This window comes from Plectropomus leopardus, chromosome 4, assembly GCF_026936395.1.
Source record: "Plectropomus leopardus strain MGB_pleo_1.0 chromosome 4, ASM2693639v1, whole genome shotgun sequence".
NCBI classification, from domain to species: domain Eukaryota; kingdom Metazoa; phylum Chordata; class Actinopteri; order Perciformes; family Serranidae; genus Plectropomus; species Plectropomus leopardus.
This window is the reverse complement of record NC_142179.1, coordinates 30,556,422-30,572,280: the sequence shown is the minus strand read 5'-3', so window position 1 is coordinate 30,572,280 and position 15,859 is coordinate 30,556,422. Positions and strand designations below refer to the sequence as shown.

Sequence of the window (15,859 nt, the reverse complement as noted above, 5' to 3'; positions counted from 1 at the left end):
AACAAAACGTATTGCTTATACGTGTGATGCCTCGGCAGTGATGGTGCCAAATGTACATGAACAAATGTACAATTATACTGTACTATAGTGTTTAGATATATTTATTTTATATTAGTACTTATGTTTAAATTTTATTTATATATTCCACACTTTCCTACTTCTTTTAAGACTTTAGAATGGGAGCATCTGTAATTAAAAGCAATGTCCCCTCAGGGATGAATTAAGTATTTCTGGTTCTGATTCTGATTCTGATGTGATCCTCTGCCTTGAAGTCAATACTGAATTGTATGATTTGTTTGCTTAACATGACCACTGACTCTAGTTAACATTTCCCTACAGCATGGGTAATCAATACAGCCACAAATTTCAGAGGAAAACTCTAAAACTTTACAGCTTCAGAGTAAAGACAGACAGACTTGTCTGCCAGCCTCTCAGGATGGGTCTGTAATACTTTTACCAACCACTCTCTCGTTATTAAATGATGGATTTTCTTAGTACTGCTTCATTTTTTACTGACATCCCATATCGTTTAATTTGGATCCATTCCATCTGTACTTTCTGTCCCCTACCTTCATGTGATAAGTAGTAATTTTGCTTTGAGAAGATAAATGGGTTTCACTTCTTGAAGAGAAGTAGATGGGGGGGTAGGATGAGAGTGAAGATGGAGTGAAAGAAAGTCAGTGGGTGGTGAGAGAGAGACAGAAAGTTGGATTGTTGGAGTCCTCTGGAGAGCTACAATTATCATTTTATAATTGCATCTTTCTTTTTTAAATTTAGAAGTATATCATGTGACGAATTGAGCCTATGAAGAGTTGCTTTGAAGATATGGCGCAGATCATCTCTCAGCATGAGAAGATTATACAAATGCAGCCAGCGCCGGCAGCATTTCGGCGTCATACTGTACCATATGGATCTGAAGTGCATGTTGCCCTTGGACAAAGCTTTAAATAGCAGAGGAAGCTTACTGTGTGAGGCATCCACAGAAAACCATTCCAGTTACCAAGAGACACAAAAATCAGGAGTATTTTATCTTACCGGTACAAGTCCTCCTAAATGGCACTTAAGTTCCCACAGTAGCAAAGTGTTGCCTCTTAAAACCTGTTAACAAAACTGCTGAGGGCAGCTCTTACTGTGAGGAATGGTGAGGACACAAAAAATAAAGTTGGGTCGATTATTTTGCTTGCGATGATATCACATCTTATGATTGCTGGAGGTTGGTCTGTGTTCATGAATGAATACTCCAGTTGTGGAAAATGCAGTCCCCAAAACGTGTGTAGTTAAAAAAAGCATTACTTTTACCAATTGACTGTGGATGTAAGATGAGAGGAAGCACTGAAGCATTCCTGGGACGTTGACTGTCCCCAAACAAGATGCACTGAGCTAAACAAAGAAACAAAACTGTAATGAGCAGTTTGTTCACCCATTGGTAACACAGAGACAATATCGCAACTGCTATCACATTTTTTTTTTTTCACAGGAAAATCTCGAGGATGCCTGTGAGGTTGTAGTCACTGGGAAGAATTGCCTTAAAGTTAAAGGGGTAGTTTATAGGAGTTGAAGGAAAAATCGATACAGCATGTTATTGCGATATTTTAGTGTGGCAATATTGTATATCAATACACTGACATTGATTATAGCTATTTTTTAATTATATGTTGTTAAGATTACAAATACAAATTAAACTTTTGGTAGCTGGGGCGTCAGGTGGCTCAGTGGATAAAGCAGGCGCCCCGTGTATGAAGGCAGTGTCCTTGCTGCAGAGGCGGCGGGTTCGATTCCAGCCTGTGGCCCCTTGCTGCATGTCATCCCCCCTCTCTCCCCCCTTACGCTAGCAATCTCCTGTCCTATCTAATAAAGGCAAAAATGCCTAAAAAATAATCTTTAAAAAAAAAAAACGTTTGGTAGCCTACTTGAAGAATATGATCAATTGCTTTGTCAGTCCACTAGATACATTTTGCAGCAATAAAAATGATTAAAATAATAGTTGACTTAAGTTTTGTGATAATATCTTATTGTGGGGCTTCTGGTGATACCCACTTCTAATAGTTTGACATTTTGGAAAATAACTTGTTTTCCTTCAAGTAGGGTTGCAGCAGTATACCATTTCCAAGGTAAACTGTTGTATGAAAATTGACAGTTCTCATTTTGTGTGCATTTGCTTATCTTTCAGGCCTTAACTCTGCCATGTCTTGTCCTGTCACCCAAAAAAAAAAACCACATGAACTTTCTAGTTAACAAACACAATGTGCGCTTACCACCTCTACTAATTGATCTCCTTTATGTTGCTATGCAATAAATTTCACACTGCTGTGTCAGACACTCGTTGCTCCGTTAGTCTGTTTAAACACGTTTAACAAACATAATATTATCATCATCACATTGTCATATTGCGTATTACTAATGCAATACAAACTGAATTTCGTGCTGTGACGCTTTCTGCACAGGTTGCTGATGAAGGCTACTTTTTAATTCCCTACAATGTGTCAGAGTGACAATGCTGTTTCAGCTGGTTTGCATTTTGCATCAAATCAAGTTTGTACATCGGACCAGACCGACACAACCTGAAATTGTCCCAGCTCTGGTGTGCGTACTGACAAGCCTGTCATTCCAAGATGTTTCTTCCAAATTGGCCTGTTAAGAGCTGCTCTTAGCCTTAAGATGTTTTGTGACTACGGCCCCTGCTCTCCACTCAGTGTGCTCTAAAAGAATTTGTGCCGGCCAAAGCTGCCTCAGAGCAAAAGCCATGAGATGAAAAGCCTGGCGAGTGCTCGGAGCAAGGCCTTTTTCAGAAACTAACTTGCAACCCTTCAAATAGAAGGAAAAAAAGACAGTGAGTGAATAGTTTTCCCAGGAGCAGACTAAGCCTCTCTTTTCACCTGATGTGTTTTGCTTTATCAGGTTTTACCTCTTATCAAGTCTCTCACCAGGATAAGTGTCACATTTTGACATTTCGTTTTCATGGGCAGGAGATATAAAATATGATATGATATTATTTGTTGTTCTGCTGAAAATTCATTTTGCAAGACCTTCACATCATAAACAGTGGAGGGAAGCGGATCTTGGCAATCATTTCCAACGCAGAATAAATGCTGATTCGACAGACTGCATTGTTGCCGAAAACCCATGTAAATGTAGCGCTGGAGTGAAAGTTGAGACGACATCTGCAGTCATCCATAGCTGCTACTGGCACTGTTTTATGAAATCAGGATCTACAGTAAATACCTGTTCAATAAGTATGAACAATATTTGGGTTGATTTGCTGCACATAGTTTCCGTGAAACCACAGCTTTCACTTCACATTTACATACTGTTTCCATCTGGCCATTGTTGACCAGATTTATTCATCCTAACATCGCTGCAATATTAATACTTCAAACCTCTGCAGGACAGAATGAAAATATGCACAGCTTTATTATTTGCCCTGTAACAGACTGTTCTCCTCTCACTGTCTTTCTTCACCTTTTGCAACTGTGCAATGAAGCGTCTGCATACTTAACACAGAAAGCCGGCTCTTAACTTCTGTCTCTTTTCTCATCCAAAGGGCTGAACCCATTCTGACCCGAATGAAGGAGGATCACACCCGCATCATCCTGCCCGCCATAGACAACATTAAGTACAACACGTTTGAGGTGCAGCAGTACGCCAACGCTGCTCATGGCTACAACTGGGGGCTGTGGTGTATGTACATCATCCCTCCACAGGAGTGGCTGGACAAGGGCGATGAGACAGCCCCTATCAGGTGAGGGCCTCAGCTGGCCAACAGCGTCCATTATAGATGAGGATGTTTGATGAAATATGGATAGCCTCAGGATATGACTTATTCATGAGTGGAACCATCAAACTAAGGTGCACTGGGGTCCGACATTCCACCCGAACACACAAATAAAGCCTTCCCGTACGAAGCTGTCTAATTACCATGATGAATATCGTCATTTTGATGCAGGATCACAAGGCCACAGCGATGCAGTGTCATTAGTGTAATTGTATGTTGAATATGAGCAGGGCAAACCGTTACACCATCGTTGATTGGAGGACAGCACTGGCTTGTATCATGTTTCCTTATAATCCTAGAATTGATTAGATGTGTCCTTGGTAAAATCATAATGGACTTAAACTGACTAAGAAAGAGCTCAGGTGTATCAGGAGTATTGTGTTACTGTAAATAGTTATATATATATGTGTGTATATATATGTATATTATTACTGAAGTTTCGGTAGCATTTTTCTTAATTGTTAAATCTGTTAGTGAGCACTTATCTTTTAGGTAATCCATCCACCTGACAGTTGCTGCATATCAAGATGCTGATTATACAGCATGATTAATTTTATACAGCATGATTAATTAAAGGCAAGGCAGTTCAAGTTGCTCAACATAAACATCAAAAGCATCAAGACAGTGCAAAACAGGGAAATTTAAAGAGCATTTAAATGTAACTAAAAACTTAATTTAAAAGTTAGAAAAAAGATAAAGCAAGCTGAAAATGTGTGAAAACATGCATAAAATACAAAACTAAAAGTTACAGTGCAGTGAAATATATAAATAAGTAATTGATTCAATAAAAGGCACAGGCAAAGAGTAAAGTCTTCAGCTTTGATTTAAAAGAACATGAAGTTACAGCAGCCCTGCAGTTTTCTGGGAGTTTGTTCCAGATATGTGGTGCGTATTAAAAATGCTTAGTCTTGGCTAGTCCGCTCTGTCCCAGAAGACCTTGGGTGGACCAGGATGATTCATATTGTAGCAGAAAGTCAGAAATGTACTTGGGTCCTAAACCATTCACTGCTTTATAAACCAACAGTAATATTGTGAAATTGATTCTCTGAGAGACAGGAAGCCAGAGTAAAGACCTCAGAACTGGACACTGTTGTGCCTTGGGTTACTAACAATAAAAGGCCACTCTAAAATGTGCAGATTTATCTTTAAAAAGACATTTATCAGGATTCCTCGAGACTTGTGCTCCAGAAATGTATTTTTTGCTCTTTGGTACGAAGGAGGTTCAGTCAGTATTTGGTGTGACCACCATTTGGCTCATGCACATCTCCTTTGCATAGAGTTGGTCAGATTATTGAATGTTGCTCACTGCTTTTCAATGGCTGTGTGAAGTCACTGGATAATGGCAGGAAGTGCTGTTGTACACGCTGATCCAGAGCATCCAAACATGCTCAATGGGTGATATGTCTGGTGAGTATGTGGGCCATGTAAGAACGAGTAAAATATGAGTCAGACATGATGTCGTCATAGCAACAGATGAATGGCATGATAATTCGTCTCAGGATCTTCACATGGTATCACTGAATATTTAAATCCAAATCCAAATCTCCATCCATAAAATGCACCTGTGTTTGTTGTCCGAATATTATGCCAGCCCATACCATAACCCAACCTCCACCATGGGGCACTCTGTTCACAATGTTGGCATTAGCAAACAGCTCACCCGCACAGTGCCATACATGCCATCTGCTAATTGCCTGATAATATTGAAATTGGGATTCATCTGTAACGAGAACCCTTCTCCAAAGTGCCAGATGCCATTGAGGGTGAGCAGCTGCCCACTCAAGTTGGTTATGCTGACGAACTGCAGTCAGGTCAAGACTTTGGTGAGGACAAAGATCATGCTGTTGAGCTTCCTTGAGACATTTTTTACATTTTGTGCAGAAATTCTTTGGTTGTGCAAATTAATCACAGTCTGGGTGGCTGGTCAGATAATCTTGCAGGTGAAGAAGCTAGATGTGGAGGTCCTGGGTGTGTGGTTACATGTGGTCTGCAGTTGTGATTTTGGTTGGATGTAGTGCCAAATTTCTGGAAATGGCATTGGAGACAGCTTATGGTTGCATAAGGATTATTCGGTTCACAGGTTCCTACAGTCAGCATGCAAACAGCACGGTCCCTGAAAAAGCAAAATCTGTGGCATTGTGTAATGTGTTCAAATTGCACATTTTGGCCTTTTGTTGTTACCATCCAAAGGCACACCTGTATAGTCATGATGCTGTTTAATCAGCATCTTGATATGCAGCACCTTTCAGGTAGATGATTTATCTTGGAAAAGATAAGATAAGATAAGATAGCCCTTTAGATTCCTACAACGGGGACATTTGCATTGTTACAGCAGCAAAACGATTTTAAAGCAAGGTATGTACAAGGTGAATAGAGCAAAAAGAACCATTTAAATAGTAAAAAACAAGATGTGAAACTAGAAATAGAAATAGGAATTGAGCAAAAAAAAAAAGAAAAATGAAATAGAGGCAAAAGAACAGTGTAAATAGTTAAAAAAAACAAGAGTCAAAACTCAACAGTAAAAAGATATTTACACCAATTGCACAAAAGCCATCTGCTACCAGTGATTTTAACAACTTCTTATTCAATTTTAAGACTAATAAGTGGTAACTGTATGGGTAAAAAGGGAGAGATATGCTCCTAAAAATTAAAGAAAATTACTCTAATGTACTGTATATTTCCAAAATGCAAATTACACAAGTATGTTACTGTGTATTTTTAAGCAGAAATTGCATTATCAATCATTGATTATTTTAAAATGTTTCCATTTACCTGTTTTTTTTTTATTGCTGATGAGCAATGGTCAGTAAAATAGAACCCATCTGGCAAGTGTTTCAAAATAAAAGTCTAACAGAAAACCCAGAGGAGGGTCTAACTGTCTTTGAGCCACTAGAAGGCTTTTTAATAGGAAACATCTATGCAGGACATTTAAATTTCCTTAAATATAACATAACAGTGATACTGACTCAAAATAATTAATGAATCAAAACAACATTTCTGTTTAAAAAATAGGAACTCTCCAGCAGTGCAAATGGTAAGACTCCAGAGTTGAAATTAATGCTGTGGAAATGCACATCATACTGAATTTATCAAGACAACAAGAAAACACATGAACTGCAGTTAGCCTTTCTGAATACTGTATCTGCATAAAGTGGTGACCTGAATATGAATATCAATGAATGTTTACAAGCTAAAGCTAAAAGAGTCAGGTTTCTCATTCGTCTATTCCATGTTTTTGGAGCGTGGAGACCATTAGCAGTCACATTCCTGATGCGTGATATAATATCAGAACCTTGGGCATGAAGCCCACCAGCATCTCCTGCCATAACAATAAGAAAATGTTGCATCATTCAGAGAAAATTACCATGATTTTGTTGCCACGGCAGCGTGGCTGAGCCTCAATAAACACAAAGGCGCAACAACAGAGAGAGAGTAGCAACTGGAATGGGTTCAAAACCAGTAAGAGAGGTGTGACTGCAATGTGGTGTGTTTTATTGATACATTTTGAGGCTATTCAGTATCTTTAGATGGGCTTGATTCTAGAATACATAAAAACAAAACATGGAAATATGAGAGTGAAAAAGACATGAAAAGAGAGGTGCAGTATGCACATAGCAAATGTGGTCATGCCTATGAAAATATCCATTTTAACTAAACATTGTAGTTACCTGCCAGCAGGCTACAGTGCAGGGTTAAGGTTCCCAGCTGCCCCTGAGCTCTGATCTCTCTGATGAAATGAATAAATGCATACGTCTCAGAGAGACAGGCAATGCAACTGTGAATATATCTGAAATATGATGGCTGAATTGTTTTATGATTTGGGCATTTAAACACTCTTGAAGGACATTTCATATGCTGCTCTACATGGAAGAACTCAAACTGTATTTCCTTGATTTAATAAGGTAAAGCCAAAGCTGGTGCAGGAGCCAAGTGTGCGAGGTCAAGTCAGAGCCAGCATGAAGTAGCTCAGCTATTGTTTCTCATCTTTTTTCATATTCATAGCAGTGCTGGACTGCAAATGTTGCTATCGGCTTAGTGTGTTGCCTCTGCAGCTTTATTGCTATGAAATCTTGAGGTCACATCAGAAGTTTGAACACACAGGCATGTGAAAAGTTTCATGCCAGAATGTTTTTTTTAACAGAAAAAGAATATATTGATACTTGGCTATACTTGATTTAAAAGACGTGAAGTTACAGCAGCCCTGCAGTTTTCTGGGAGTTTGTTCCAGATATGTGGTGCGTATTAAAAATGCTTAGTCTTGGCTAGTCCGCTCTGTCCCAGAAGACCTTGGGTGGACCAGGATGATTCATATTGTAGCAGAAAGTCAGAAATGTACTTGGGTCCTAAACCATTCACTGCTTTATAAACCAACAGTAATATTGTGAAATTGATTCTCTGAGAGACAGGAAGCAAGAGTAAAGACCTCAGAACTGGACACTGTTGTGCCTTGGGTTGCTAACAATAAAAGGCCACTCTAAAATGTGCAGATTTATCTTTAAAAAGACATTTATCAGGATTCCTCGAGACTTATGCTCCAGAAATGTATTTTTTGCTCTTTGATACGAAGGAGGTTCAGTCAGTATTTGGTGTGACCACCATTTGGCTCATGCACATCTCCTTTGCATAGAGTTGGTCAGATTGTTGAATGTTGCTCACTGCTTTTCAATGGCTGTGTGAAGTCACTGGATATTGGCAGGAAGTGCTGTTGTACACGCTGAAACTGGAATGGGTTCGAAACCAGTAAGAGAGGTGTGACTGTAATGTGGTGTGTTTTATTGATACATTTTGAGGCTATTCAGTATCTTTAGATGGGCTTGATTCGAGAATACATAAAAACAAAACATGGAAATATGAGAGTGGAAAAGACGTGAAAAGAGAGGTGCAGTATGCACATAGCAAATGTGGTCATACCTATGAAAATATCCATTTTAACTAAACATTGTAGTTACCTGCCAAGTGCAGGGTTAGGGTTCCCAGCTGCCCCTGAGCTCTGATCTCTCTGATGAAATGAATAAATGCATACGTCTCAGTGAGACAGGCAATGGAACTGTGAATATATCTGAAATATGGTGGCTGAATTGTTTTATGATTTGGGCATTTAAACACTCTTGAAGGACATTTCATATGCTGCTCTACATGGAAGAACTCAAACTGTATTTCCTTGATTTAATAAGGTAAAGCCAAAGCTGGTGCAGGAGCCAGTGTGAGTGATGGCCCTCTACTTGACTTGTCAAGACCCTGAAAATATTCTGTTTTTTAGGAATCGTTGATAATAACAACACCTGGGGCAGCTGTAGGAAGACTGACATTATCACCTATTAAGTAGATAAGGCAAACATGTTGGCAAACAGTTGCTTATTCACACATCCAGCAGTTACGGAGCAACATTATCATTAAATTGGAGTTATGATTGTGTCCAGCTGCTTTGGCCTTTACCAATTCTTAATTAATGCTCTGCTATGTTCACCAGCTTGTAGCTAACCGTGTCTGTCTGCTGTTTGGTGCATTAGTATGTCAGGTTTGAAGAGCACTTTTTTTTCTTAAACATTGTGGTGAGAGTGAACCAAAACAGTAAAGTTGTGGGCTGAACAGATTGCTGAAACTCACTATAAAGCTGGAGCTGCAGTTTCAGGTGATAATTCTCTGTACGTTCACCATGAGTGACCACTTTCACAGTACCACGTTGTTTTCACGCTTGTGGTGCCTTCATCTGGACCTTATTTACCAACTGTTCTCTAGTACAAATTTCTTTGTCAAACCCAGTGATGCAGCTTTTGCAAAGATTCTGCTCTGCACCCTAGGCCTACTTTTACAAAGGCATATTTACTGCTACTGCAACATACTTTCTCAGATCATGTAGATCTATTTCCTGAGAGCAACAAGTGCAAGCCTGTCCCTCTCCAATGGTCAGCGTCTCTCTTCTGTGTTTCTTCTTTTTTGACCTCAAATTTTAGATCAAACCTTTTTTCTTCATCAGTTGTGCACTCTTTTTCAACCATACTTACATACTTACAGCTGTCACTGAACGAGCACCCAATTTGTTATTTTTGTTATTTCATATCCACTACTGACATGTCTAAATATGACAGCTTGTTTGGCGTCCACTTCAGAACTTTTTTGGGGGTTTTTTCACATCTGGAGTCCAGTGCTCCACCCTCTTCAGACTATTGTTTTTGACATTCTTGACATAATTTACTCTACTTTTTTTTCAGTTTCTGTGTGTGCACACAGCCCTGCAGTTTCATGCTTTTTGATGGGATTTTGCATTTAGCTGTACTCAAAGGGATCAGTTGGCCAAACTGATGTGCAGATGATTTGCAAGGACAATGGGATTTTTCATGATGAGAACACAAGTGTAAAACCTCTGCTGTTTAAGAATACATCATGAATCTAAAGTAGACTTCTTCAGACCTTTCTGAGTAACAAAATTAGGGAAAAAAGTGCAAAAGTTTTTTTTGCAAATGAGGCCTGTTATTTTAGCTGTTTTAAAGAAAAACTGCATGTCTATATGCTGAGCTAGCGCAGGAATCACAAAAGATGTTTATAAAAAGAAGCACTTGATCAGGGACGATTTATTGAGAGATCGAGAGATAAAAAGATGTGGAACCTGCTAACAAGACTACAGCTATAACAAGACTACAACTAAGCAAGAGGTCCCTTATATGCTGGGATTTGGGTGTCTTAATTAGTACAAAAAAGTCACCACAAGGAAAAGTGTTGAGAGCATAAACAGACATAGCAAAAATAAAAGTAAAAGCAATCCCATAAGTAAATTAGCCATTGGTTTATCTACCAGATTTTTCTAGAGCGAAAAGGCTGCATTTTGGTATCAGGAATAGACACTGCCAGAATTTAAGGAGTCTGCCTCAGGATCTGAGGGAGCACATTGGGTAATGGGGAGTTCAAGGGCCTGCAGTATTCAAGGGTCGACCTTGCCATGCTTCAAAATTAATCAGTAAATCTGTCAGTTGATTTTAAACCCATCGGCAAATTGAACAGTTGCTGAAATCAGAATAAGCAAGTTTGTTTTGAATTGCTTTGGCTGGTGCAATTTAACCAAGCTGCAAACATGAAACATACTGATGCTTACTGTCAGAATGTTTTCTAATATCCCAAACTACCAAAGCTAAAGCATTCACACATACTGTTGGATTTTGACCAGGGGCAATAAAAACTGAATTCCAAAGCAGAGTTTCATTATCTCGCTCGGTCCAAGCAATAACGGTTTCATTTGATACAGTTGGCCTCATACAAACAAACAATGTGATGATGGTTTATACTGTGGACCTAAATATTAGATGTCTTATCAAATCTCAATGAAGATCATATATTATTGAGCATAAAGTGCCAGACTTTAGATAGGAGAAAAACATGGGAGCAGCCTCATATGCTGCAGAGCTGCTTCATGTTTCCCCATTGACACTTTGCTGCAAATGGACAGATCCCCTCAAGGGCCAGCTGAAGTGTGTCGGCTATGTGGATTTCTATTGGAAATCTTTCTTCCACTTGTTTCCTTGAGGTTTCTGCCCATCAACAGCAGAAGCTTTGTGGCCATTTGGAGCTCAGTCTCAAAGCCTTTTCTGGCTGTTTGGACACATTGAACAACAAAGTAAGTAAAAAGGCACATGAAGGCACAGAACTGCCACATTCTGTGAGTACTGAAGATAGTTTTTGGAGATTTGACAAAAAACAGGTTTGCTTTGGCAAAGTACAGCGATTACTGACAGTCAAACCTTGCGCTGGCCTTTTCCAATACCTTCCTACTCTGTCCTGTGTGGACAGATATCTGAAATTTTCAACAAAGATCACACAGAGGCTGTTGTTTATCAAAGTGGAAAGCGTTCTGTTTGGATGAGAGTTGTGCTTTATAGGAGGCCCATGCTAAAAATCAAAGCAGTTTCTCGGGTTTGTCAGCCTCTGTGACTGCAGTAAAATCACTCTATGGCAAAAAAAAAATATATATATATATGAGTCAGACCTGATTAAGCAATACATTTGCAGTACTTCCTGCAATTACTGTTGAAAAGATACTTCAACAAAATTGTTCAGTCTAGGCAGCTTGCATAAACAGATACTTGAAAAACAGAATACAGGAATATGACGTAGGTAGATGAATCAGAGGATACCTTTTTATCAGGATAAAGATAGGTTTAATATAAACCAGCAAATTACAGATTTGGAAAGCTGTAGCAGGAATTTAGACACCACTGCGCTTTAAACAGGTGGAACAATAAATTGTGAATAAAAGAATAAATGAGTACACAGTTAAAGTGTACATGTCGCACTGTCACAAGCCTCTTCTCCATGAGTAGATGCATGCTTTCTTTGGTGAGGTGATACGCTTCGTGGATGCAGTTTGGTAGAAAGAAAATAGTTCCATCATGAAACTTCTCTCTACAAGGTCTGTTGATTATCTTTAGTTACCAGGTCATGGTTTCTGGAAAGAGAGGGTTTTTGTTTTTGCACTTTAAAAACATTACAATTCGAGTACCATTTAGTTTCATTATATTCAAGAGAAATTACTTAACATTGTTTCACTAATTTTCCTCTTCTACTGTACTTGAAGCATCAGGACTGCACCTTTCGAAATGAGAGGTCACATACAAGCCCAATGTCACTTTCAAAAATCAGTCTCAACAGCAGTGTCTTCATCTGGAAGAGAAGGAAGCAATCTGAAATGAAAGCCTTTATCCTGCCAAAATGCATACATATATCAGATGTTCATACTGCAAGCAAGCGATCGAGGGGCCAAAGTTAAGGGGTGCGAGGGGCAGATGAGCCCTGCAGGCCGACCATCTGCACACTAAAAATAACTAAATCTAATGACATTAAATGAGAAAACCATCGGAGGATTCCGGCATCAATCTGTGATGTCTAATGCAGCCCAGAAGTTATTATATGACAAACTCTTACAATTTGGTCTTGTTTTTCCACTAACACTCTCTTTCATGTCGCTGTTTGAAGTGAGCTCACTGTACTGTATACATGTAGGTACAAAGAACCAGTACAACAGTGCAGGTGAAAAAAATTGTTGACGGTGAGAGAACAATGGCTGTGTCATTCCCACTTACAAAATATTCCAAAAAAGCCACCGGAGACTGTGTTGTATTTCACACACAACTGATGGCAGGGTCGCTCAGACCGAGAAACGTCGGTTGCATTGCATCAAAGCCTATTGAATGTTTCAGTCGATGGAGAAGCTGGTACCTCTGGCTCTTCTATGATTGATTTCTCTTTGTTTGATTGTTGAAAGCTGCTGTAAAATTGCGAGTCAGGAATGAAAGCGTCGCTGTTTGATTCTCGAAACCAAAAGTGGACATGTTCAGCCTCTCTATTTTCTGCATTTTTGGAGGAACAGCTGGCTCTGATTACTCATGTAATTGGCTTCAGTTAATTGGCTCTAGTGGGGGAATTACTTTTTCATGCCTTAATTTTGCATGTTTGATCACCTTGCACACCAGACTAATGATAGAGGCACCAAACTTTGCTATATAATTTGTTCTCTTTTCTTTTCCCAATAAACATTATAGCCACACATAACCCACTAAAGTTGTGACCATTAAAACCGTACATTACGTGATGTTGAAAAGTATCACAAACATAACAGATATGGTCAGCCAAGGCATTTAGCTTCATTGTCACATGCGTCTGACTTAAGATGCTGAGTCTGCACTATAACACAGTGTTTACATTGCCAGGAAGCTTATTCTAAAGAGGACACTTAAAGAGAGTTGCACAAAGTTTGCACGATGCAGACAAGCAAGGTAGGTCACTTGTCAAGAGAGGAGAAAGGATGAGGTGAACGAGGCTGAGTGTGTGCTGTGACTGTCTTTTTATCTGCACACTGAGTGCAAATAATGGCACTTGAAAGCCTCCCTGTCGCCGCCTTATAATTTAAACAAAGACTGTATGAGGTTACGTCAGGCAAAAAGAGTACACAAGTCAGGAAGCATGAGATGTTCTCAGTAAAGTTACGTCCCAGTGTCTATAAAACTAATTTGTATGCTTAGCTTGTATTGCATTCTTATTGTATTGTGTCTATTCTCCGCTAGGAAGTATGTGTCTCTGTGCTTTGATGGTTATGAGGATGGCTAGATTATTAACCATATGGATTGTCAAAATCTAACTTTTAAGCAGTAGGCAAGAAATTTTTTGGGGGGTGGGTGCCACTAAGCAACATGACCAAGGTCTGGATAAATTATCGAGGATTCTTAAATATTGATGGAGTGTTTCTATATAACTGGCGCAGCAATTTTAGCCTTTACGGCATCTGTATAGTGGCCCAGGAAATTTGCATACATGGTAAATCATCTCAGGTGATGCTACTTAGCCAATCCTTGCTTTCCGATGAGCACTGCAACTTGAGTCAGTAGGTGTATTTCCATAAATGTATTTTAATGTATTTTTTGTAAGTATCACATTAGAAAATCTGTATGGAAACTGCAAAATTCGATAAAACTTCCTCAGTAGCACAAATAAGTTTTTAACCTTGCTTGAGTTTGGTATTGCCTTTGTCAAAAAAGAAAAAGAGCTGATGCGATAAAGTGGCATATGGAATGCATTAACTGAATAAATTCTGATGTAGCGAACTTTTAACTCACATGACTGATCAGCTGTTTCCTCTGTCTGCATCTCCTCGTGCATTAAAATCATTGCATTACTTGTCTTTGAACAGCCTGAAACACGGCCAACACCTTCTGACGTGAAAGAGCAATCACAGCTTGCCTAATCGGAACAAATTCCTGAAAAATTATCTACATTTTTCTCCTGTAGATTGTTCAGATGGCAAAGGTAACTTATTATGTTTCAAGATTGCAACCTCTTCATCTTGCTTTCCAAATAATAGTGGATTACAGCCATGTGTAAAGCATGGCCTGTACCAACAACTTCTGATGAAAATACACTTTGCAAAGCCTAGTTTATTCTCTCCAAAGTAGTTAAAACCTTTAGGATATTTTAGAAGTGCAGAAGTGTGTATGTTGACTGACACAAACACATACACACACACGGGGGAAATACGAGATGTGTAAGACAACAGTCAGATGGTGCGTGGTGTGCTCTTAAAAGAAAATAGAGCTTTTAATCAAGAATGGACAGAGTCTAAGATGGTTAGGGTTGTGTCTAGTATTAGCAGCCTATATGTGGTCAGGTCAAAAAGATTTATGCCAACAAAGATGGTAGGAAGGCTTTCCTTGGTTATATACTGGTCCAGGTGCGTTTGCATCTGTCCCTGCATTAGAGATTTATTCATCTTCTCATGAAGGGATTTCAAAGTAATACTCCATGGTGACGACCCAGACAGTGTCTAAACGTAAAAGCACCTTTCTTTTTGGCTCACACAGTGTATAGCTCAGTGCACTCTCTTAATACAGAGTCAATGAATCATAATGCAGCTTTTCCTTTTAGTACTTTCCCCAGCCATGTCTCTTAAACTTAAGAGGCAGACACACATATGCTTTTTCTGTACGAGTGTGTGTAACAATGTATGGTGAACTTACCCCGGGAGTCATTTCAGAAAGAAGAATAAAGCCACTCATGGTCACTTTAGAGAAAAAAATAACGCAGCTCAGTACTCTGTATGAATGTCGTGCTTTTTGTGGGGCTTTTTCCCAGAGCACTTAAGACCTGACAGATAATAGTAGTGAAAAGCAGCCCTGGGGGGACGGCAGCTAAAGTGGGACCATTCCTTTTAGTAAAGGTGGAAAGTAACCACTTAGTTTTGTGAGAAACACTCTCTATCTCTCGCTCTACCAGCTAAACTTGTGTAGTTTTCAAGTTGTGCTAGTTTTGAAAGCATTTTTTTTAGTTTTTTTCTATTAAACAAATAATAAATGAAATGAAATCACAAAAGTACAGTTAAAATGCCACTCTGGACTGTTGCACTGGACTGGGAAATAGGGAATAGGGCTAGTGTCATGTTTTACATCTCTAGCCTCTACTATTCCATCTAAATAATAAAGCTGAACTATTCAGTGTTTTTGTATTAACAATGTACCAAATTACGATGTGTAATATGTAGTTCATGGCAATAAACCCACGGAGAATAATCCGTTATCTCTGCAGTTTTCCCTTAGTGATACAGATCAT

At 39.1% G+C, this 15,859-nt stretch overlaps 1 protein-coding gene across 2 annotated transcripts in view; it reads left to right on the top strand.

The window, feature by feature from the left end:
• galnt9 (polypeptide N-acetylgalactosaminyltransferase 9) overlaps positions 1–15,859 on the top strand; it is a 109,932-nt gene that overhangs the window by 48,050 nt on the left and 46,023 nt on the right. For both annotated transcript variants that reach the window (XM_042487464.2, XM_042487465.2), the window contains exon 5: positions 3,542–3,739. In XM_042487464.2, the coding sequence (XP_042343398.1) occupies positions 3,542–3,739 (198 nt within the window). The remainder of the gene's footprint in view (positions 1–3,541; positions 3,740–15,859) is intronic.